This window comes from Zosterops lateralis (genome assembly GCF_965231275.1).
Source record: "Zosterops lateralis genome assembly, chromosome: 1".
Classification (NCBI taxonomy): Eukaryota; Metazoa; Chordata; class Aves; order Passeriformes; family Zosteropidae; genus Zosterops; species Zosterops lateralis.
Genome location: NC_139762.1, coordinates 58,319,321 through 58,343,391, shown reverse-complemented (window position 1 = coordinate 58,343,391; position 24,071 = coordinate 58,319,321). Strand labels below are relative to the sequence as shown.

The 24,071-nt window shown below is 39.2% G+C and overlaps 1 protein-coding gene across 1 annotated transcript in view; it reads right to left on the bottom strand.

Moving 5' to 3' along the window:
• Positions 1–7,059: 7,059 nt before the first annotated feature.
• The window catches only part of COL15A1 (collagen type XV alpha 1 chain), a 118,429-nt gene continuing 101,417 nt past the window's right edge, over positions 7,060–24,071 (bottom strand). Inside the window, exons 33-43 of the mRNA XM_083858826.1 lie at positions 23,868–23,957; positions 20,943–20,992; positions 19,085–19,195; positions 17,549–17,693; positions 14,073–14,137; positions 12,953–13,081; positions 12,712–12,771; positions 11,486–11,545; positions 10,390–10,575; positions 9,265–9,380; positions 7,060–8,924 (exon numbers count right to left, since the gene is read on the bottom strand). Coding sequence (XP_083714952.1) covers positions 8,708–8,924; positions 9,265–9,380; positions 10,390–10,575; positions 11,486–11,545; positions 12,712–12,771; positions 12,953–13,081; positions 14,073–14,137; positions 17,549–17,693; positions 19,085–19,195; positions 20,943–20,992; positions 23,868–23,957 — 1,229 coding nt within the window. The 3' untranslated portion in view covers positions 7,060–8,707. The remainder of the gene's footprint in view (positions 8,925–9,264; positions 9,381–10,389; positions 10,576–11,485; positions 11,546–12,711; positions 12,772–12,952; positions 13,082–14,072; positions 14,138–17,548; positions 17,694–19,084; positions 19,196–20,942; positions 20,993–23,867; positions 23,958–24,071) is intronic.

The window sequence follows — 24,071 nt, the reverse complement described above, 5'->3', positions numbered from 1 at the left end:
TCATGCCTTGATGAGTAATCCTAGTTCTCTGGATATCACTTTCTTGTGAGCAAAATGAGGAAGAAACCCTGTGAAAAGGAAACTGCCATAAACCACTTGAGCCTGAAAGGCAGTGTGTATTTGAACATTGCTATCAAAAACTGTAAAGGTTTGGTCTCATCAGGTTCTTGTCCTGTTCTGTACTGTTCTAACTTTGTCCTGTAGTTAACTTCTCTGTATGCTTCCAAGTTGGCTTGAAAGGGAGAATCACAGCTGCCACTGGACTTTACTGATAATACTGAAACACACTGACATGTTTTCCCAGAAGTAGTGGAATAGGTGAGTTGTTAACCCATTCTTCTCTTGCTTATGAACTAGGATTAACTTTGAAGCAGGCTCTAATTTTGTAAGAAAATTATTTCTTACCTTGACCAGCCTTTGATTAAAATAGGTTTCAGTTGTTTAGAAGTAACTTAATTTAGATGTAAGCAGCTAAAATTTTTTCACTGTAGCTTTTTTACAGTTGAGTGCTTAAGTTCTCTGCACAATGTACAGAGAGATACCTAAAAATTGAGAGAATATTTTGAAGAAAGGTTGCCTAAACTTCAATCTCTCCACATAGTTAATAGTTTCTATCTAGAATTAGGCTATTCCTGCAAAAGTATTCCTGGGAGCTGTTACATTTAAACATATTATTCTACTAGAAAATGCAGGTTTAATGCCCAAGTGATTTGTGCTCACAGACCTTATTTGCAAGACGAAGGATATTTGGAGTGCTACACAGGGTCTTTCCTACTGGAGCTACTTCAACAACTCTGGATTCACACCTATTCATGAACTACAGAAAGATTCTTGCTCTTCAATGGCCTAAAGTGTCAATGGCAGCACAGTTTCCCATGGATGTCTAAACTGTGGCTAAGCAGAAATTAGAGGACCATGAATCTTGGACATGGATACATAAATCCTTTTCATCACTGTGTTCAACATCTATTGGAATCAGCTGGGCTGTCCTTCACAACCATCTTGTTCGCTCTCCCTTTTATAGCTCTGACTCTAGCCAGTGTTGTTTAATGCCTTCAGATTTTCTTTAGCAGAAACTCTACAGAGCTGATAATTCTATATCTCATTCTAGTTTCTCATTCATAGAGAAGCTTTAGAATGTTATTCCTCCTCCCCAGACTTTTTGACTTTTTGTTTTACCCTGCTCCCTTCCCACCTTATGTCTTACTGAGTGTGCCAGTACAACAGGACACAGCTGTGACTATGTTGATCCCTCCTCTAGATTATTCATCAGTTTTCCTGAGCTTTTCTCCTGGTGATGAGCAATTGGGTTTTTGTAAGAAAGATACTGTGATTCAGTAACTTTGAGGGAATGAGTAGCTTATTACCTGTCATTATATACCACTCAGTTGAGAACAGGACTTTGCTCATGTGTGCCCAAGGCTTTCAGTGTCCTCTGATATATCATCAGTAGCTAGGCTGGGAGAGTTGACTTTATTTAAAAAAAGAATGCATATTAGGAGGTGACTGAGTTAGATGCTGTTAACTTACCTTGCTTCTCTCCCCATACCTTTTCTTTGTCAGAACAGAGATCTTCCATTAGGAGATAAATTTTGGGAAACCCAGGTCACAAATTTGTTCTGACTTTGGTGGCAATTACCTCTATCCATCAGCTGGATGCTTTCCTGACCTAACAGAAGAGAATCATGGCACGTAATAGGGACTTCTTGCCTTCTTAAAATGGAGGTGTAGACAGCTGAGCACACTGCTGCACCTTCAGTTTGTTTGCCTGCAATTTGAGAAGATCGAGCTTTGAAGTTAGCTTAGCTGTACTTGGAGCAGAGAGTTGGATTAGATGACCTTCTGAGACCAATTCCAATCTAAATTATTCTACTATTCTAAGACATATCAAGCTACAGCAAAGCAAAGAGAGAGATAGTGAATAAACATTTAACTATGAATCTCAACGAATTCTGGCTTTTAATAAGTTGGTTTTTTAAAAAACTTTTGAATAGCTGTCTGTATGTCCATTTCTTATTCAAGTGGATTAAGGGATAGCATCAGTTTTGGCTGGATTTTAAACCTTTGCACAAAGAGCAGTCCTATGTCTGCTCTTTTGAACTTCTGTAAGTTTTATTTGGATTAAAATGGAGATCAAGATGGGAGTTCTGTGTGATGTAAACCCTTTTAGATCATCCCCCCAAAGCTTAAGCTGTGTCAGTGGTATATGTATATTACTCAGATCATCTCTGTCATAGCAAATTTTAGCATGCTCTTCCAAACTCTTGAGCCAATTAGCTTCTGTATGTTGGTTTTGGCTCTCAGTAAAAGAGGCAAACAGTCTCAGGATATACTTAAAAGACCTTGACTTGTGAGTATATGATGTGAAAATTGATGTGTCTTCCTGATATTGACTACCTCCAAATCCTGGATATTTGAGATCAAAACCAGAAATATCCAAGATAAATTTGTGGTTTAAGAACAGATTTGCTATAATGATAGAGAAACTTTGTCAAGTAGTAGTGTGGTAAAAAGCTGCTGGGAGCCAGTTGGTTTCTTACTCTGTAGGCAGAAGTGGTAGCAATGAAATACAGCAGTGAATACTCCTGAAATAACCTGTTCACAGGTGTACCCTAGGGATTTCACAAACCCCAGTACCCTTATGAAGGCTCAGAGCCCACTTTGTTATAACTTCTTGGAAGGAAACATGGACTTCAAAATAATGGGATCAACAAACTGGAAATTGCTTTGATGAAGCTGATGAACTATTCCCAATTCACTCAGCTGGAAAAAAAAATTAAATGTAATATGACTTGGGGCTTGGTTTTGGTCAACATTACAATAAGAATTTGGTCAACACAGAAGTTCAAACGCATCACTCACCCTACCCTAATATGGTGTAGGATCAAGGGATGGATGCAGTCTCATATTTCAAAGTATCAGGGAGGCTTCTTGGACATCGGCTGAAAGGGTGGTGGGATGATTCTGGGAAGTCATGTTTGGTGTCTCAGGCAAACCTAAGCACACTTCCAGGCACTGAAAAGTCCCTGAGGGGATGCTGCTGACCCTAGAATGGGAAGCTGTTCCGTACTCCTAACAGGCAGGCAGTACACATCAACATGATGATTGATCCACCAGCTGGGGTAAAGCACTCAAACAAATGTCTTGTGTTGCCCTGTTTGCTAATGAAGGCATCATGGTAGTAGTTATCAGTTGTACAGGATGACTATACCAGTGCCCTTTAATTCTCAGATGTTTGAAACATCCCAGCTCTGTGAACAGTCAATCCATGCGCTAGCCAGTATGCTCATCAATGTTGAAAGAGGTGAGGATATGGCACAATATATCTATATTGATATATAGATATCAATATATCTATGTATTAGACAGATATATCTAATATATGTATTAGATGGACCTATATATCTAATATATATATATATTAGATCTATCTATCTATCTATCTATTAATATGGCTTTGTATGGCACAATGTATCTATATAGAGTTTGTGTAGGACAATGATGGCTTTAGGGGATGCCCTGAACAAAGGCAATCTGGACATGGGGTTTACAGGAGTGGAGAATGTTTGCAGGAGAAATGCATATGACTAACTTTGGCAAAAAGATGTAAAGAACCATTGATATGTGTTCTGTCCTGCAGTCCCTCTACGGGCTTTCAGTGTGATGAGGAGTCCAGTTAGCCCTGAGACCAGGAAAAAATGCTTAAGCACCTGTGAGTACAATTAAATCTTTCTGTTCCAAAATAGGGTGGCTCCTTCAAACTATCCACGAGAGTAGTTCTTGGCACTTGCTGTCAGTGCAAATCATCCCCTAAAGAAGTGGCTGGAAGGGTTACAAACGGCACTGACCAGAACTGTGTCAGGGAACAGTTCAGCTGTCAGTCAGATGTGATATTTCTACTAACAGCTCTGCCTTGACTGTGGTATTTTTCTAGTATAGTGGTAGTCTTGGGGATGAGAGTAGCTTCAGTTGAAACCTTGAGGCCTGCAACCTGAAAATATTTAACTGTAAAAGAAAGCTAAATACCGGCAAATAATTTTTTGTATGTTAAAACCAACCCATGTAACTCAGTGGGGAGATAGAGTTTTTTCAATAACAAATCATCACTAAGGCTAGGACCTCAATGTGTATGTCTGGAACCAAAGAAGGTCAAACTAAACACCTGTGAGGTGGTATTGGTACTGGTCTGTGGAAAACACAGTTGTTATACTGCTATTCATGTGAACATACTCGAAGTGCACAATACAAACATATCTTTCCTGCAGAGGCTATGTCATCATCGTCCTGACTTGAATTTGAATGTGATCTTAGGTACTTCTTGTAAAGTCCAAGAGGGCTGTCACCCCCTTTTCTGCTGAAGCATTACTAGTATCCCTGAGACAGCCTCAAGGAAGGTTATAAGTTGCCTCTGATCAACACCAGGGTGTGATCTGAATTAATTTTATGTACGTGTTGTGGCTTAACCCTGACTGACAACTCAGCTCCACACAGCTGCTTGCTTACTTCCCTCAGAGTGGCATGAGGGAGAGAACTGGAAGAGTAAAGATAAGAAAACTCCTGGGTTGGGTTTGATAGGTTAAAAAACCCCACACACAAGCAAAGCAAAACAAGGAATTAATTCATTGCTTCTCCCATTTTCAGGCATTGTTAAACCATACCCAGGAGAGCAGGGCTGGAATGGAATGGTGACTTGGGATGACAAACGCCAGCAGTGGAATTATTCCCTCTTCCTGCTTCTTCCTCCCATTTTATATGCTGAGTATGACGCCATCTGATATAGGATATCCCTGTGGTGAACTGTCCCAGCTGCATCCACTCTCAACCCCCTGTGCACCCCCAGCTGCCTTGCTGGTGAGAGGCAGAAAAGGCCTTGGCTCTATGTAAGCCCTGATCAGCAAGAATGAAAACATCCCTGTGTTAACAACACCGTTGTCAGCACACAGCCAAAACACAGCCCCATACCAGCTACTGTGAAGAAAAGGAACTCTACCCCAGGCAAAGTGGCACAATGTAGAAATTCCCACAGCCAGTGCTGTCTGTAACTCCATTCCTCTCTTTTGCCCACACAGGATGAAGAGATGTTTCAACTTAGTGTTCCCTCTCCCTCATGCAAAGTCTACTACTGCTGGAACTGAGACATGCACTCTGGGTGCACCTGCAAGTTAGGCTTTGTGTATGTAAAGCCATTAATTAGGAACATTAGGAGTAGAAGAGGGTGGTGTTATGGTGGTTTTGTTTTTCAATATGGATACAGTGGAAGGGAATATGATAGGAAAATTTTAGATCAACTAGTAACAGAAGTTGCACCAAGGTGCAGAAAAGCCCTTTTAAGATGCAGCAAATAGCAGCCCTCTGACTGGTTAAAAAAGCCAGGCCAGGGTCACGTTAAAGTATCAAAGTAGTCAAGTAATGTTCATCTAGAAATATTTCTATCTCTGGGCAGCTACTGTTGAAGCATTAAAGAGACACAGCAGGGAGGAACTGTTAGAGTGCAGGCTCAAACTATTTTTCAGACCAGCAAATAAAAGCCAAACCCCAACCAGGCTTTTTTTAAGATGCATGCATGGCATTAATCCCAGTACTTGAACACCAAGATGAAATTGCAATTCTAGCATGTAACTTTTAAAAAATCTAGAAGACTTATTCTCTTTTCCAGTGAAAGTGGAGTGAAACAGGACTTGTGAGTATTAATGCAGAAGTAATACCTGAATCTCAGTGCCAAAGAGGAGGAACTGTGGAATCTTCCAGGCAGGACATGCTGCAAGTTGTTCTTTCTTCTCTCAGTGCACAGCTCAGAAGCAAGGCTGGCAGTCTTTGGTTACACCAAAATGAGTTTGGTTGATTGTTGGTTCTTTGAGATGTGCATGCTGCACTGCAGAAACTCACAGGTTTGGCTTGATTATAGCAGCAATGGGAGGAGAAACTGCTCCTCTCACTGCAGTTCTTCTGAGCAGGGCAGCATGTTACTGATAGACGGTAACATGACATGGTTATATGATTGCCCAGAGAAAAGCTCCCTGAACTGAGAAGGGTGAAAGACCTGCTGATTACCTACTGCTAACAAAACCAGCGGGCCAGATCAGGATACTGGAGTAATCACAATTCAGTACAATTTGGACTGCTACATTGATTTCTTGTGCAGTTACTCTTTTCAGCCTTGCTCTAGTGTTCTCTTGGTGATTACTTTGCCTTATACACAGTTTCTTACCTGAATTAGCAAATGTTCTTCCTCAAGTGCAGCTGACCTTCATGTTGGAACAGTGCTGAAAAAGGTATTCTCCTTTGACATAGAAAGCTAATTTATTCCTAAGTAATGGGCTAATTTTTTCTCTGTCATATCCTTGATGAATACTATTTTTTCTTTTCAATTATACTAGAGAATCTAAAGAACAACACTGGCTTTGAAAAAAAAAAAAAAAGTGTTGTTGTTGCTGTTGTTATTGTTGTTTTCCCCAAGGGAAACATCAAATTTCTAACAGGTCTCTTATGCCATTCTCTGGTAAAGGTGTCTCCCTCAGCGTGTGAGCAAGCCTGTGAACTCAGCACCACAGCAGCCCAGGTGGTGCACAATTTGTGCTCTATTTTTAGTTAAAGGGTGTACAATAAATTGCTGTAGCCTGTATATAATTGTTAGAGGTGGGAAGCAAACACGGAGAGATTTTTAGCAACTTATTGATGGTGCTTAACCATTTCAGTTCCCTGCTAAGCTCTGTTCAGGATACAGAGATGGGTTAGCTCTGTGAAAGGACTGGCACAAAGATCTCTGGATGCATTTTGCTGGACCCAACTTATACTCCAGTTCAGTATCTCCTAAAACCTGCATGTTTTTATTAGACTTCTCCTGTCCCCCTTCACAGAGCTCTTCTGTGTGATCCCATGACCCTGCCACCTCTTGTCACTGCAATTCCAGGCAAAGGCACAGCCAGCTCCTTGAGTGCTGCTCGAGCTCAGGAGAGGAAGAGCGGGGACTGATGTGGATGAGTGGCTGCAAGCAGAGACCCCACTGGCCCGTAAAGGATTAAAAGTAGATGGTTCCTGCTTGAAGCAGGTAAAAGCACTTTATTTCCCCCCTTGATCCTTCTGTGACTCAGAGTGTAACCCTGCTGTACATAAATAACTCTTCCAGCTCTGTGAACTGGAGGAATTTGGCACAAGAGTGGCTCAGAATTTTAGGAAAGTCGACTATAAATGAGTGCAGTGAATTGTTATGCATACATTTTAAACATAATACAAATGGCTTTTGCCTTATTACCATTTTGTAATAATGGAGTAATTTACATTTTTTGCTTTTCCAGAAAATAAAGAAGATATCATTCAGCTGACCCTGGGAAATAAACTTTTATAATCAATTGGAAAAATAAAGCTGGATTTCAAAATATTTAGTTCTATAATTATAACATTTTAGTGTTGTAAGTATAGTTTACTTTTGTCTGTTGACAAAAGCTGTCTAGTTATTTAATACTCTATTTGTCAGCAAATGAACATGTATTTCCAACATGGATTCTTGTTTAGATCTTAAAAAAATGAGGATGTGGAGTTTGACCTCCATAGTCACTGTCTGATAAAACATAAGTAAATATGTTGTTTAAAGTATGCAGTAGACAAATATATCAGCAAAAGACTTCAGATATTATGGTGAAACTGTTAGTGAAGAATATTACCATTTCCTGATCATTCCTATAATTGTTGCAGTTATTTTATATTAAAGATTTTTTAATTATGTGAATGCCAGAAGGGTAAATTCACAAAAAGGAAAATCACTTTACATATAACTTAGTGGGATAACAATGTGTAGAATCTATTTTAAAGAAACCATGACAGACATATTTCATTCGTCAGTCTGACACAAAAGGAAATTACTTCCTCTAATATGCAATGAAATAAATAAAGGTCAGATGGTTCATTTGTCTGCATTTGTTTTGTTCAGTTCTACCAGTTGAACAGGATGTTTTCTATTAACATTGCTTTCAGGTTTCCTGGTAACAATAGCACCAAAATAAAGACCAGATTTTGTCAATGTGAAATTCACTCCTCCTGCATAAAGTCCTATGCCTAGAATCTGCAAAGAGAAAAGCTGAAATAAGATGTGGGAGCTGCTATATGTCTGTGTAAGCACCAGGCTGAGATCCGTACAAACTTACAGGAGTCAGGTACTCGGCTTCTACTCAGACGAGGTGAGTACCTTTGTTCTTAAAGCTTTGTTTTGCAAATGCGAGCTCTGTAGGGCCTAAGGGCCTCCTAGTATTCGCTGTATATATGAGTATACATGAACGGTGCCTTGGGTATCCAAAATCTATGCAAGTGAAAAGGAGAGCACGGAGCATGTAACTTCTCAGCTGTGAAGCAGCAGCAGCAGCCTTGCTGAACCATGCTGCTTATGAGGCAGGCTACTGGATCTTCCTCACCCACCACACTTGGCTCGTGCCCTTAGGTGACCTCCAGCTCAGGAAGAAGAACATGAGTTAATTGCTGGCAAGTGTTGAACCACATGGGGTTCAAGTGGAAGGAAGGGCTCTATGCCAGTCATGTGTGCACTGGATGTTCCACCTAACTGGAGTGTGGTTTGTGTTGAGGTATGTTTTCTTTGTCTATTTCTTCCTGAAATGTGCAATTACAAAAATTAAAATATTTACATCATTACAAATGAAATTTCAGTGTCAGCTTTTTTCTGTTGTCAAATGGAATATTCCTACGTGCAGCAGGTGAATTATTTTCTTTGGGGATCAGTTACAAAACTGTTTTCAATACAGAGAACAATAAACAGGTTATTACAGCTGTATATTTTCTGGTCAAGAAGTTTCCCTGTGTTCAGAGGTGATGCTTGTCCCATAGCTCCCATATCAGCTGTGTGCCAGGCTTCACAGTAGTTGCTAACCAGTCGAATCCCATTTGCAGTTGAACCATGCCATATTATTTTTTGAGGCCTGAAAGGTAACATTAAGAAGTTATTTACTGGAAAAACCTCATTTGCTTTATTCAACTGCACACCTGTATGTGTAGTGATCTGCACTCCTTGTGCTTGAAGCAAAGAGTGCTTAGGTAAATATGAAGACAGACAGGAGAGAAAGAAAGGTGAACACAACCTGATACCCCATTTCTAGACTATCAGAAAGGTAAAGAAAAATGGCATAATGAAAGTGAGAATTTTTTATCACATGTCTAGCAGCCCCAGATGCTGCTCCTATTTCTATTACTATCTGGCAAAAGTAGGAAAAAACCCCCTTACATATAACATGTAAAACATAAATGGTAATGTCAACTCACCAAGATGAATCAGTCATGACATTCCTCCCATCAAAGGAATATATTGGAACATGAATGTTGAATTGTCCACCATTTCCATCAAATATAGACTCCCAGTTATTGAAAAGGGTTTCTCCCTGTTAAAATTTCAAAGCCACTTTTACAAACAAAACAAATCCCAAATCTACATCAAATACCAAGTCTACCTTTATAGACTTATCTGTAAATTGAAAATTTTATCTGCATTAAAGTACAATTGTGATTTCATCTTTCACATCAGTTTCTGCATAATGTTCTTGAACAAACTTGTCTCATCTGTCATCTCTATGCAAATAGCTGTCTGGTAGCAAATAGCATGCCTTTGCCTCAAAGTTTTCTCTCTGTTCTGTTGTCACTCCAAAAATTCAGCTTGATCACCCCCTGTCCGTTTCCTCCTAAGGCATTGTTTGAAAATTTGCTTATAACTACTGTAGCTGTAGAGAAAATATAGACATAACTTGTACTGGAACTCCTGTTAAGGTCACAGTTTTGTGAAAAGTGTTGCAAAAATTCAGGGCAAAACCTTTGCTCTTGACTTCCTCTAAAACTGCTTTTGAGTTTTTCCAGTCAAAGTTGCAACAATATTGTCTTCACAAATTTCTCTCAAGGCTCTATGTTTGCGTGCACTTCAGAGCAGCATCCGTTCAACATGTTCCAAGCATCATGTGTTATTCCTGTAGGTTTCTTTGGCCGCTTGTCCTGGGAGCCAGCCAATGCTACAAAGACATGGTTTGTTTTCCTCAGTTTTAGAGTGTGTCTGTTTATGTGAGACCACAAAGTGACTCATGCTCTAGACTCTCCTCTCCGTTTCATTGGGGTATATCCAACATCATTCCTAAGTACAGAATTTGCATTTTTCTTAGAAATGAGAAAAATAGGTATTTTATCCTATGATCACACTAAAAGGTAGAATGCCATAACTCAGTAGTTTTCTTCTTCATCACTACTTTTTTTGTTTCTTGAATCTGGCTGTGAAATATGAAGCAAAGCTGCTTCTTTATAAAATGCAGTTTGGGCCGAAACTTAGTGCTTTTTCTATTTTCTGAGATTTTTGGGGAACCTACAGCCTATCCTAAAAAACCCCAAGCAGTAAGCACTCATTTTTACCTGAAGATTGACTATTGGCAAATGCTGTCGGTCTGTTTTTCTGACAACTGTGGCTAGATCTTGCAAGTGTGATGAGAGGAAGGCTCTATAGGTGGATGTCAAACCGGCAAGCTGGGCCTGCCGAAAACACTGAAAATCTGCTCGCATGTCACCAGACAGTGGGAAGTTCAAAGCCACCAGATGCAACTGGAAGAAAAAAGAAGAAAAGGAACCACTTTTAAAAAAAGTTTATGACACAAGGAAGATATATGTTGGAAAAGGAACAGCTCCCTCCTCCTGCCAGCACAGAACACGTACTCTTCATGACAGGTACGAAAGTTATTTTTTGCCGTAACATTACATTTATCAGAGTCATAAGATCCTTAGCAGAAATATCAATTTATCTTTCAACATTAAGGAGACCATGAAGATTATATACTCCTAAAAATAAAAATCTTTTAGAAGCAGCTAATATTTTCTATTGGAAATCTTTGAGTTTTCACATGAGCAAAATCCCAAATCCTACAAACATAGAAAAAAATAGTAAGAAGCGACTAGGTACCATTTAAAAATACAAGAAGTAGCATGCTTAAGTCAAACAGCACAGATGCAAGAACTAATCCACATTCTTGCTTTCTTTTTCTTTCTGGTTTCATTTTTGAGGTATGTCAGTTAAATCTTGCTTTCTTTATCTAAATATTTTAAAGTCTTTTAAATAAAGGCTTAAGTTCTAAAGTGTCAATCTAAGCCAAGCAGCAGCAAGAAGATTTAAAATATTGTAATGAATATTTTAATTATTTAATTTTTACACTATTGTTAGTTTAGAAGTTACTCTGTATTGCAGGTACAATCACTAAGTGAAGAGGTACTCCTAACTCAGAGTCAGGGTTTTTTTTGACTTTGAGGTGGGAAAGGGGCTGGGATGATGAAAATAGATTTAGGGGGAACAATTTCAAATTGTGTCTGGGATGTTTGAACAAGTTAAAGAAGTGTATTTGTAAATTTCTGAAGTAAAATCTCTGAGTTTGAAGAGCAAGTATCACAACAGTTCCTCAAGATGCAAACTGTCACATAACAAAGCACAGCTCTGCCCCTGCAATACAGATCTCATACTTACTGCTGGTTTTCCATTGTTCATATTTGATATTGGTCTCAGTGCTGGAATAGACTGAAATCCCTATTATTTGAACACAAGCAAAAAAAAAAAAAAAAACAAACCAATTAAATATCAGAATTTTATACACTCAGTAATTTTAAAAATAAAAGTTTAATCACACTTGCAGTCCTGCATGAAAACAGCCTGCTCTTGGTAGGAGCAGAAGAGCAGTTGAGGAAAATCAAAACTGAAAGGGTAAGGAGGATGTGAAAATAGAAAATGTAATGGGTGGAAACATTTCTCAACACTGTTAATTGTTTCAGGAACAGCAAAATTTTCTTCTCTAGTTACGGCAACTATGAGTAACAACCCACCAGCTGTAGCAGATGGGAAACTCGGGTGGTGTCAACTGGAGGCTGCAGAAAATTTCTTCTGACTTGAAGTCTAGTCATTTTCCCAGTGTGCTAGGCGAACTTCTCCATGACCTACTCTAACCTTTTTTATTTGTTTCTGGCCATCTTCCTTCTCACTGCCCCTTCCTAGCACTCTCTTGCCCTTTCATTTTCTCAGCAGATCAATTAATCTGTCATCAAAAAACCCTTCTCTATTTCCTTTATCATTTCTTGATTTTCATCCTCTCAAAAATTCTTTGGATAGACAAGCATGTTCACATGCAGGTTGGTACAATAAGTTGCAGAGTGAAGTCAGGTCCAAACTAACAATTGAGGCTTTAGAGTATACCCTCTGCACACTGTGGGGTAAGCTACATTCAAGTGATGGTTATGGTAAACTGAATGCAGGACTATAACCTTTCAAAGAAAATCTGCTTTTCAGAAACCCTTTTCTGACCTTCCTTGAAGAGGATCAGTATGATTGATTCCAGGCTTATGAAACAGAATTCTGTGGGTTTGTGGGTTGGTGGTATATATATATATATATATATATATATTTTTTTTTTTTTTTTTTTTTTTTTTTTTTTTTTTTTTTTTTTTTTTTTTTTGTGTGAGCATCTTTGTTTATTCTGCTTTTTGTAAATGTTGCTTTGTCTCTGTAGTGTTTGGGATCTCAGCTGGAAACTGATGACTATCCAAGCAAATCAATCTGCAACTTATGTAGTGATAGGATGCTTATTTTGAACTGACAAACCTCGATGGAAACTCACATTGTGCAGGGATCTGCATACAGCTTCTGCCAAGTGTATCAAACATCTAGACTCAGTTTTTCATGGTCCAGTATTTTGTACTTACATGGCTCGATATGGCTGGAGGAGGAAGGCTGTCAGCAGGGATAGGAATCAGCTCACCAAGCTGAAAGAACCAAAAAGGAGAGTAGAACAAATAAAAATAAAAATTAAAAAAAAAAAAAAAAAAAAAAAAAAAAAGACTTTGCACTCACACTTCTCTCCCTCTGTAAAAATATCTCAATATCTCATTCACTGTCATTGTGAGGAAGGGAATTAGAAAAGTTCAGGGTATAGTGCAATAGTACCTGCAATTTTCTCCATCCTCTTTGAACACGGATAAAAACCTCACTCGTTTCCCTCAGATAGATTAGTGTACCTTCTGCTACATAATGAACTTTTTCCAACATAGCCTCAATGTTTTGGAATGTTGTAACCTGTCAAATATGAAAACGAAACATATTTCATCAGACACACAAAACATTTTGCAAGTTAAACAGTCTCATTTGGACAGATAAATATCAAGGCTTCTTCTGCAGGAAATGCTCATAAAGTCAGTTTTATGTAATTTAACCCATAAAGTAATATGAATGTCTTGCTACTTTGGCATACCAGCATCATCATTCTGTGGACTGTAGTAGAACTCCAGCAATTTTGTACAAATTTTCTATAATGTGAAGATTGTTGCACTCCTAGAGTTTAGCAGCCTGGTTCAAAATGGCAGAGTTCAGAATAGAATTGCAGTAGTTTAAAACTGGGGCAAACTTCAGGAAAGTGCAATTTCTTTCACTTTTTTTTTCTCATTTCTTCATTGTCAGAAGGCATATGAATGCTTAATAAATAATGTAGACCCTACTACAAAGTTGTATATATTTTTTTTAATCTTCGTTTTGACCTAAGTAAGCTCAGACCTTCTGTCTGAGACAGTAGCTCACAGCCTGCAACTACAGCCTTCTGTCTTGGGGCACCAGTCTTTGAACATGTATTTCTCCCCTGAGAATTGCAATGAATGCCCTCTGCTAGCTTGTATAGGGCTTTTGGGGATGATTTTCTTAGGCTTTTTTGGTGTTTGGTGGTTTTTTTTGTTTGTTTTGTTTCTTTTTTTACAGAAACTATGAATTCTTAACTTAGAAATTACTGAGACTTCTGCTGTGGCTTTTCTTTTTTCTTAATGGGTATCTTATCCAGTTTTGATTAATTTCATAATATAAGAAAAGGAAACAAATTTACATGTATTCTCCAGCACAATGATTTTTAGATTTGCTAGGGAAACCTACAGTTTGCACCTTAAAATTATGTGGTTAATAAAACATTCTACTAAATAAAAACACAGGATGGAACTTTCATTCCTCTTTCAGTGCTACCAGTGACCACCAAAAGTTTTGAAGAAAATTTTCTATAGCAAACTTCCTTATTTTGCTCTCTTACCAGATTCCTGGTGGCAGGTGACCCTGGCTCTCCAGGAGGACCTGGTGGCCCAGGCATTGCAGCTGCTAAAATAAAATAAGCATACAATACATACTGAAGGTCATATTTTTTAAGAGAAAATGTGAGTGACACAAAGAAAGCATTTAGTGATGGTGTCCAGGAGCAGTGGAAGTTTTAAATAGCCGTGTCTTGAATACCTCAAGTCAACTACAGAAAATACATTCTAAGGAGCTTTTTAGAAGGAATGGCAAAACAGTCTTTTCTCTGTTTTTTTGGTGGTTAAGGCCAACAGGTTGCAATCTGTTGTAGAAACTGCAAATGAAGAACAAACCCCACTTAAATTGACCAGAATGCTGTTAGCTAGTGCACATGGAAGAGGAAGAACTTTTTGCTCCTGCCCATATAAGCTTTGAGGGAGGGAGACATTGCAACTTTTCCTCTAAAGGCAAACAAAAATTTACTTTTCCTTAGATGAAAAATTCATATGTGTAAGCTCAGCTTTTGTTACAAAGCAAAAAAGAATTCTTCAGGGATATGAACTTGGACTACTAAGACTGCAGTTCACACCACCTGGTACCTAGTATCTGTCTCTAACCTAAATTTCTTCACCTTGAGCTGGTTTCTCAAGTAAAAACTTATTTCTTTTAAGGCAGGAAAGATTCAAAGATATGGAAGACTAAAAGTATGCATTTTGTGCAAATGCATGGCATGAAAATGGAACTTTGGAGCTGTTTGTAAGGAGCTTCTACACAAGGACCTTACTTGTTTGGTTATGTGAAACCCAGAAGAGCCTTGAAATCCCCTTTTCCAAGAAGAATCTATGCACTGAGGCATTTGCAAGGATACTCCAGAGCAGGTTCTTCATAGCAATGGCAGGGGTAGGGGGTCAGCTCTCAGAAGTGTTTAGAGCTATTTACTTGGAGATAAGCCATTCCTCTTTCCCCATATTACAATATGTCAACTCTCTACTACAGTATGTGAACTCCGTAATTACAGATGGTAATAGCTTTAAAAGAGATAACTGAACCTTGAAGATAGGGAATAAATAAACATCTGTTCTGAACATTTAGTAAAATGTGTGCTGCCTTTGCTTTTACACAGCAAAGAGGAAAATGTGTAGGAGGATGATGAAGACTAATGGCAGAGAGCATAAACGAAAGTATAGGGATGGAATACTAATAATAATTTTTGTCTGACTGGATCTCTTAGCTAATATCCAGAAGTGCTTAATCTAAATTACACAGGAAAAGGCCTGAAGACCTTTATGTGCTCCACGGATGCTGCAGCTCTGTCTGTATTGTGATGATCAGGGGCTGATTCACATAAAGCCTATGTTTCAATGTTGAACATGTTAAGGATTTTTTCTTTGTCAAATATTATTCAGAGGATGAATACTTCTGATAGACACTAAATTGATAGTATTGACTGGAAGACAGATTGGAAGTCTCACTTGCTGTATAAATGAGGCTGACCAGGTTCAAGAAATACCTGGAGAGAACAAATTGAAGAGAGATATGTCTTCTCCCCAAACTAACACACTGGAAGCATCAGTCTTGTGGGAAAACAGGCTAATTGTTAGTTCTCAGGAATGGAGACCTGTATTTGCTAGACCTGTCAAAACTTTAGGAAGAACAGATCTCTGTTACAGCATCTCTATTCAGTTAAAGCCTTTCTACTAGTACACCATTTTCAGCTGAGATTAGGAATGCTCTGCTCTGGTTTTACCTGGCTGGCTTCCTATGCTGGTCACAGATCCTAGAGGGAGGAATCTGTCATTTTCTCAGGCATATCTGTCAAGTAATGTCAGAGGAGCCCAGGACCCCATCCACCACAACCTAAGGCTTGACATTAACAGTATGAGGATTGTCACTAGGAAACCTGTGATCCAAAATTAGTCAAAAACACGAATGTCTTGAACTGTGACATTTGATTTCTAACCACATACTCCTTTTTATGTCACCTTATTTGCAAAATTCCTCTCTTGATGTGACTATTTGTGGCACATTCTGCTCCTTTTCTAAGCCAGTAAGTTGAAAACCATTAAAGGCAGAGTAAGCAACCTGAAGTTTCATTTCTATTCAGCATTTGCATAGCAACTAGTTTTTAGAAGCAGTTCTCCAGCAGTCTCATTCAAGACCTAAACTCTACTGTGGGTACTGCCTTTTCATCAGCAAATCAGAGGAGCACTAGGTCATCACCTCCACCGGTGACACCAAGAACTGCCAAGTCTACTACTAAAACACGTCCCTAAATGGCATGGTTATGCTTCCAGAGATGGTGACTCAACCACTTCTTTGGGCAGTCTGTTCCTGTGGCAATCCTTTAGGTGAAAACAGTTTTCCTAATATCCAATTTAAACCTTCCCTGCTACAACTTGGGGCCATTTCTTTTTTGTCCTGTTGCTTGTAACCTGGGAGAAGAGACTGCCTTCCTTTCAGGCAGTTGTAGACAGTGGAAAGTCACCCCTGAGCCTCTTTTGCTCCAGGTTGAACACCCCCAGCTCCTTCAGCTGCTCCTGACAGGACTTGGGCTCCAGACCCTTCCCCAGCTTTGTTGCTGTTCTCTGGACACATTCCAGCACCTCAGTGCCATTCTTGTAGTGAGGGGCTCAAAACAGAGCACAGGATTCAAGGTGTGGCCTCAGCAGTGTCGGGTACAGGGTCAGTCACTGCCCTGGTCCTGCTGGCCACACTATTGCTGATACAGGCCAGGGCCACTGGCCTTCTTGGCCACCTGAGCACTGCTGGCTCGTGTTCAACTGCCAACCAGCACCCCCAGGCCCTTTTCTGCTGGGCAGCTTTCCAGCCACTCTGTCCCAGCCTGTGGAGCTGCCTGGGGTTGTTCTGATGCAAATGCAGGACCTGGCACTTGGCCTTACTGACCCCCAGACAGCTGGCCTTGGCCCATTAACCCAGCCTGTCCAGACCCTCCTGTAGAATATTTCAGCACATCAACCTTCCTGCCCAGATTGTAGGCAAACTCACTAAAGTGTGCATTTGATTCCCTAACCCAGATAATTGATATTGGATAGGTCTGGACTCAATACTGAACCCTGGGAAAAACCCCCTGTGATGGCCACCAGCTGGATTTAATTGAATTCCCCAAATGAAGAGTGTTTTGTCCCAAATTTAGCCAGCTGCTCAATTTGATGGATTTTTCAAAGCTGTCAATGTAACCTATCTCTACTATGCAGATTTCCTCCCAGCCACAGCCACAGCACGATCCTTCACACAATAGCACTCCCATGGCACTAGTCAGTGAAAACTCTCTGCAGAGAAATTGTCCCTTTTGTGCTCTCAGTTCCAATTCCCCACCTAGGAGAAACTGGTAGAGGGAAGGAGGAGAGCAGGGAACAACTTGGTTCAGATATGCAGAGAGGGTGGGCAGGTGGGACAACCTGCCAGGTATGAAAGAATTGGTCATGTGTGGGTTGTGAGCACGTGGCTGTACACTTGCAAATACACTGAAAAGCTCACCTGAGCCATAAATTGCAGGAGGCCCTGGTGGTCCAGGTGGTCCAGGTGGGCCAGGAGGTCCAATTTTTCCATAACCTGGTAAGCCTGGTAAGCCAGGTAACCCTGGAGGTCCTCTGGGTCCAACAACTGAGTCCCCTTTTGGTCCCTGTCAGTGATGAAAAATATTTCCTTGAATGTATTGGTTTCACTGCTGCAGGGCCATCATCACTGCTGCAGGGCCATCATCTCTGGTGGCAACATTTACCAGATGCCTGCCACCACACTACCATTCAGACATGAGTCTGTATGTAATTTTCTCCAAGGAGGCATGGGTATACTGGAAAAAATAAAATTTAACCACATATTGAAATAAAGTCAAGGATTTTAATTTCAGAAAGCTTTCTGAAAATTTTCATATCTATCCCTGAGCAGCTGATACCTGCAAGACTCTCAACAGTGCTTTCAAAGTCCTGGACTTCTACTCTGCTCACACTGAGACTGCTTGCTTTGATAGGCTCAGAGAGTTTATGGAGAACTTTAATGTCAAGTGTGTCTATGCAGGGTGTACACCACATGAGGAGTGCTGCCTTCTCTCTCCTGTGATCAAATGTTAGCCCTTAACCTCTCCAGCTGCCAGACTTGTAGAATAAAAAGCCTTCAACTCCCTTCATTTCCAGTTTAGCAGTGTGTCCTCAGTCTGACTGAGGAGGGCTCGTGCTCCCTGTGCTCACACCATCCTGCAGACATGGAACACACTGGACCCTGAATGAGGAGAGCTCAGCTGTGCCATCCAGCTCCTTCTTGCCAATAGAACAGGTTCTAAACAGGGAGATGGTTCTCAGCAATGTGGAATAGAACCAGGGGGATTTTTGAGGGTGGTCTTGCTAACCTAACACTTCACCCTCAGCTGTGGCCCACTCATTCATGGTTCTTGACATTGACATGGCAATAGAGGAATGCAATGAACATATTTCTTGCCAGATCCCAGGGATAAACTAGTTTCCAAAGAATTGGTGCATTTTGTTCCAAAGCAGCTGTGGTGGTAATTGCCAGAAAATAAAACTAAAAGGTAGACAGTAGACAATGGCTGAATTTTATAGAAATGGTCCAGATGGCTACACACTGGTCTTTTCAGTCATGTTTTTGGATTACTAGGAAAATAGGATTAATTATTTAGATGGCAAATCATTTTCAAGTCAGCCTTTGACTAACTTTATATGGCCTATTTTGGTATTTATGGGGGTATAAGTAGTAGCATCACAAATTATACATAATGCTTTGATTTGTAATGCTGTTAATAGCGTGATCTACATACTGGTGTAGCTACAGCTGAGCACACTATTACATCGGTATTTCATAGCAAAGTAATTCTATGCACAACAGTGAAGTGTCTGTGTTTACACTTCATGCAATTTTCTTCTATTCACCTAATGCTTAGCATGGCAGTTTTCATATAGTTCCTAGCAATCCTGATGTTTATCTCTTTTTAGTGCCTTCTAAATTAATTCTAAATGGGTAAGTCACAAATATTCCCATTGTACAATTTCTCTGACTTACAATTAATCCTGGTCTTCCAGGTGGTCCAGGAGGTCCTGTCAGAAAAAACCCTCCATTTGGTTCTCCTTTTTCTCCTTTTACACCAGTGACTCCATTGTCTCCTTTTTCACCCTTTGAAAAAAACGTATTTTAAAATGTTGATCTGAAGTAAGACAAGAACACAACGCACTAAACTTTTAAATTTACATGAAATCTCTGAGTTTGGTAAAGGAAAGCACCTGCTTGAAATGATGTTTTTGACATCACTTTCTTCTTCTGTGATATGGGATGAAAAGGAATGCTTTCTTTATTGAGGCTGCAAGACTTAGGGCAAGGGCTAGGGGAGGTGGGGTTCGGTGGAGGAAGAGAAAATGCCTCTGTTGCTGTTTCCTGCTGTTCTGCCCAGCAAAACCTTGTTCAGTGCTGTAGCTGGAGGCAAAGAGAGAGTTGGAGGAAGCATAAAAGCCTGGCTTAGTGCTTTCCTCCATCACCAGGGAAAAAGCAAAGCAAGATTGACATTGAATGGACAACTATTTGAAAGTATGTGACAAAGTGAGCAGAGCAGGGTGGGGGAGTGTGCCAGGATAACAGAGGAGACACCACACAAAATTGCAGACACTTGAAAGAGTCTGTCTTCTGCATGGATGATTATCAGTTAGTTTGGGAAACAAAGCAATAGGTAAGAATTATTTAAGTACTACATTATGATGTTGCTGTGCAAGATGAGCCACAGCATTTACACATTCCTCCTTACATATTTTTTTTTCTGTTTGTCTGCTTTTTTTTCCCCTTCAGTGTTATTTTTTGTCTATTTTTTTCATGTTTCTAAGAAATAAACCTGTGGATAGAAGAAGCAAAGGGCAAAGGAAGAATGGCAGGTATCTGCAGACAGCCAGAGGACATGGCTATGTATAGCTCCTTCTCTGACTTTTAGTCTTTGTAGATTCCCAGTAAACATGACTCAAAAGGTTTCTCTATTCCAGGCCAGTTTTGAGGTGTTGAAGAACTAGATGAAAAATGTGCTCTTGGCAACTAAATCTGTAACACTACAGACATTACACTGTAAGGTAAACCCCTATCAGCTCTGCCACAATCATGGGACACTTCAAGCCATAGGAATAACTTGGGTGTACTCAGCCAAGCAGAAATAAAATCCTAAAACCAGGCAGCACTAAGAGTTCCCCAAGAGACTGTCAGTGCAACACTATTGATAGCATCATTAAATGATAATTTGATTCAATTTTTTTCAGTTCTTTTACTGATAAAGAGTCTTATTCACCTAAAACCATTTAAAATATATCATATTTTTATTAATTTTTGTCTCTTGAGGCAGTCAAGAGAATAATGGAACAGAGAGACCAAACAAATCAAGGTATGGGTATACTTTGCTGTAAGAGCTTCCAGGAAAAGTAGTTCCCATAATTTAATTTTATTTGATGTGCTTAAAAGATAAATAACATGACATGGAGGTGATTTCCACTCCCCTTTCCCCTCACCCAGTGTTCTAGAAGCCTTTTAGGTAATGGATGTCTTTTACCTGAGCTGGCATGGAAACAAAAGCATTCATTTAAGGCAGATATGTTAGGTAACAGTGAATTATGACTCACTTTAATACCACTGGGAAGGTAAAAAGCCTCAACAATAAAGTTGCTTTCAAAAGTAATCTTTATAGACCTATGACAACTGCTATCTCTATACTTGCAATAAACTTGCCTATGTTTATTAACTAGCTGGAGTTTAAGAAATTAATATAATTTGTAATTGCTGATACTCTTATATTTGTGTGTTTCACCATGTTGCATTGATTTGTGCTTAATTTATAGTAAAGAACACTTTAAAAAAGCTTAACAGAACTCAAACACAAATGGGATATAATTACCTTTATGCTATTAATAAAGTGGCTGAAATATGATGGAGGCAGAAGTGGACCTGAAAAATGAAGAAAATACAATAAAGTAGCGTAATTATCTGTAATTTTCCTTTTAAAAGCACTGCTTTTGGTATTACTGGTTTAGAAGTTTAAAGGAAAACTATTTACAATAATGGCATTAACCTTTATATCAAACAGATTATTTTTAGTTTAGTTGCCTAACAAAGCAAGACTTATACAGCCTATCTTGTCTGTGCCCTATCTTGTCTGTCACTCTTCCACCTTAATAACTTCTGAATCTGGTTGGGATTTTAGAAAAATTAGAGGCAAAGAAAGCTCAAATATGAAAAATTCCCAGTTTTCTGAAAACATAGCAGCTGGGAAGAGGAGTGAAAGAGAAGCATCCAAGTTAATCCCTTTGATGGAAGCCAAGGTAAAAGAGAAGCTTTTCATATGTTTTGTTGGTAGTGGGATGATCCATCAGTAGATGTGTGATCTTTCCTGCAAAGACAGTACCAGAGCTGACAAGAGAAAGAGATAGTGTTCCTGCTATGCTGTCAATTGTATAATAACTCTTCTTTGACATTTTTCTGCAATGAAAACCAATGTCAGATTCAATGGTTATAACACTCATATTGTCTGCCAATGTTGGTCAGCCAAAGCTGTCCAGCACAAAAGGCTCAAAAAGCCTTCAAATATTATCTGCTTGGTGTACATTTGAGGAAAAAAAAGCGCCCTATTTTGCAGCTTCCCGTAACAGTTCAATACATTTCCTTCAAATGTGTTTTGGTTAATTTTTGAGAGTTTTGGGCCCAACCCTCTGCCAGCTATAGGGCTCATTTCCCACTGTGCCACCTCAGATAAAATTAAATCAAGCAGACATTGTGGGGCAGAAATGTATTCTCATTATGGCTCCTGTTTGGATTTTATTCCAACCTTACCAATTACAGCTTGCAGCAGTGATCTGCTTGATCCTTGTGAGGGTAAGGGAATGGACAGATCAAATGGAATGACAGGTGTCCTTCTCAGATGTTGCTTAGTATTAATCTCTACACTGAGCACTATCTGAGGTCCCTATAGGATGAGTCTAGGTCTGAATAAGATATGTGAAGTCCATGTTGGTTGAGTTTGCTGTCACCCTTTTTGTGTTGGCTTCATATTTTTGCATGTTATCAATTAATAGACCTGTTTATAAGGTTGGAGAGGTGACATTTTGAGAGAAGCAAAAATAAATCCACTGCATGGACAAATACTGCAGTTCAAAAAGCTTTTCTGGTTCCTGGAACTCAACAAATGTAGTGGAAAGAGTTTCAGCCACTTTCCCCTCAGAAAAGGTTTTTTGAAACACTCCTGTATTTTAATTATGCAATGACTGGCTTGTAAATTTTCCCTGTCACTGGTTATGTGGACACCTGTGAGAACTAGAGAACTGCTTTGTATGAAAGAATATTTTAGCAACTATATCATTAAGCAAGACCCAAACAGGAATATTTTTTAAAGCAGCAACAGAATTGGTCTTAGTTAGCACACTTCAACCTCATGTTGAAAAAAATCTTGGAGCTAGCTGATCTGTTGGATCAAATGAATAAATCTATGTTATTATAGGAGAAAAATGAATTTAGTTTTCAGTTTGACCAGAATTCTTATGTTAGTTTTGGTGTCCTTTACTAGCTGTAGTTTTACAACAAAATCATAAGCACAATCTTCTCACAATCTTCTCCTTATGGAGCACCTGAAATCATCAGATATAGGCAAGAAAATGCTTCTAAGACATTAATTTGTGTTCAGTACAGAACCTGAAAAGGAGCAGACATGTTCATGGCAGATATGCCAGCACAAAAGAGAAAATTTTCTTATTTTCTTTGAAAAGGAAAGCTTCTTGCTTCCTCTTTTGACAAGATGACTGGAAATGGCTAACTGCTTATTTTAAGATATTGGATCAGAATAAAAATTAGTGAGGACAAGACAGGAAAATTGATTTTATTACAACAAACAGATGTTGTCTTCCAAATAACCAAAACACCGTCTTCAGTAAGCAGAATTACGTCTTTGGAACAAAGACAGAAATATCCATGTAGATGTAGTGAGGGGTTAATATAGTTATTATATGGGGAGAATATAGTTATTATCAATGCATTAAAGGAAAATTACTATAAATATGGTATAGCAACATTAATTCAATATACTGCATTTTCTATTTCAAATGATTTTTGGCACTCATCTCAGTATATGAGATTTCAAAAAATGTACAGAAAATGAAGCATTTGTAATTACAATCTTTTCAAACAGATGCTTGTTTCTGTAACTCTTTTTGAACTTGTAAGAATTAGCAATGTATACCAACTTTTTGACACAGAAAGCGAATCTTTGGGTGAGAAATAATTCTTATAATGCTCCTACTGCTAGTGAATTGGTATTTTCAGGGCAGACAGACTCTGTGATTTTCACAAATAAATAATGAAATATTAAAAATTTGGTTGAAATGGAAATAATCTATTTCCACCTCCTGTTAGAAGTGGGACTGTCACTGTCAACTGACTGCCTTGAACTCAGAATGCACAGGTGTATTACTCTGAAATGTGAAGCACTGGATTCCAGCACAATTGGCTCAGAAAGACAGCAAAATGATGGCTCAGGAAGTGCCCATGATGTCCTTCTAAAATGCAAAAAAATCTCTGACCAGCCACTTACATTTTGATATCTATTCTTGCACTTAAAACATTCCTAATGTGTTAAGTCTGTCTTTTCAGCAGACATTTTGGATAACATTCTGAGCTTTGCTGTTCTGTGCATCAGTTCATCGAGGAACACTGGGGTACATCTCTAGGCAGGTAAGGCTGCAGAGATAATTATCCAAGTATCTTGCTGAATTGCTTTTCAAATTATACATATATTCCTCCACAGGATGTCAATGACATATTAGATTTAGTATACCTGGTGGTCCTGGAGCACCTCTGTCTCCCTTTTCTCCTTTTAAGTGTGCTGAAGTGTGCAGTCCCCAGGAATCTCGGTTTGCTTTAGCACCTGCCATAAAAGCATCACAAATTCATGAGAACTTGAAAACAGCGGAGACTGTAGCAGTGACAACCAAACCATTGAAAGTGGGAGCAGACTTTTCCATATATCTGAGGCACATGG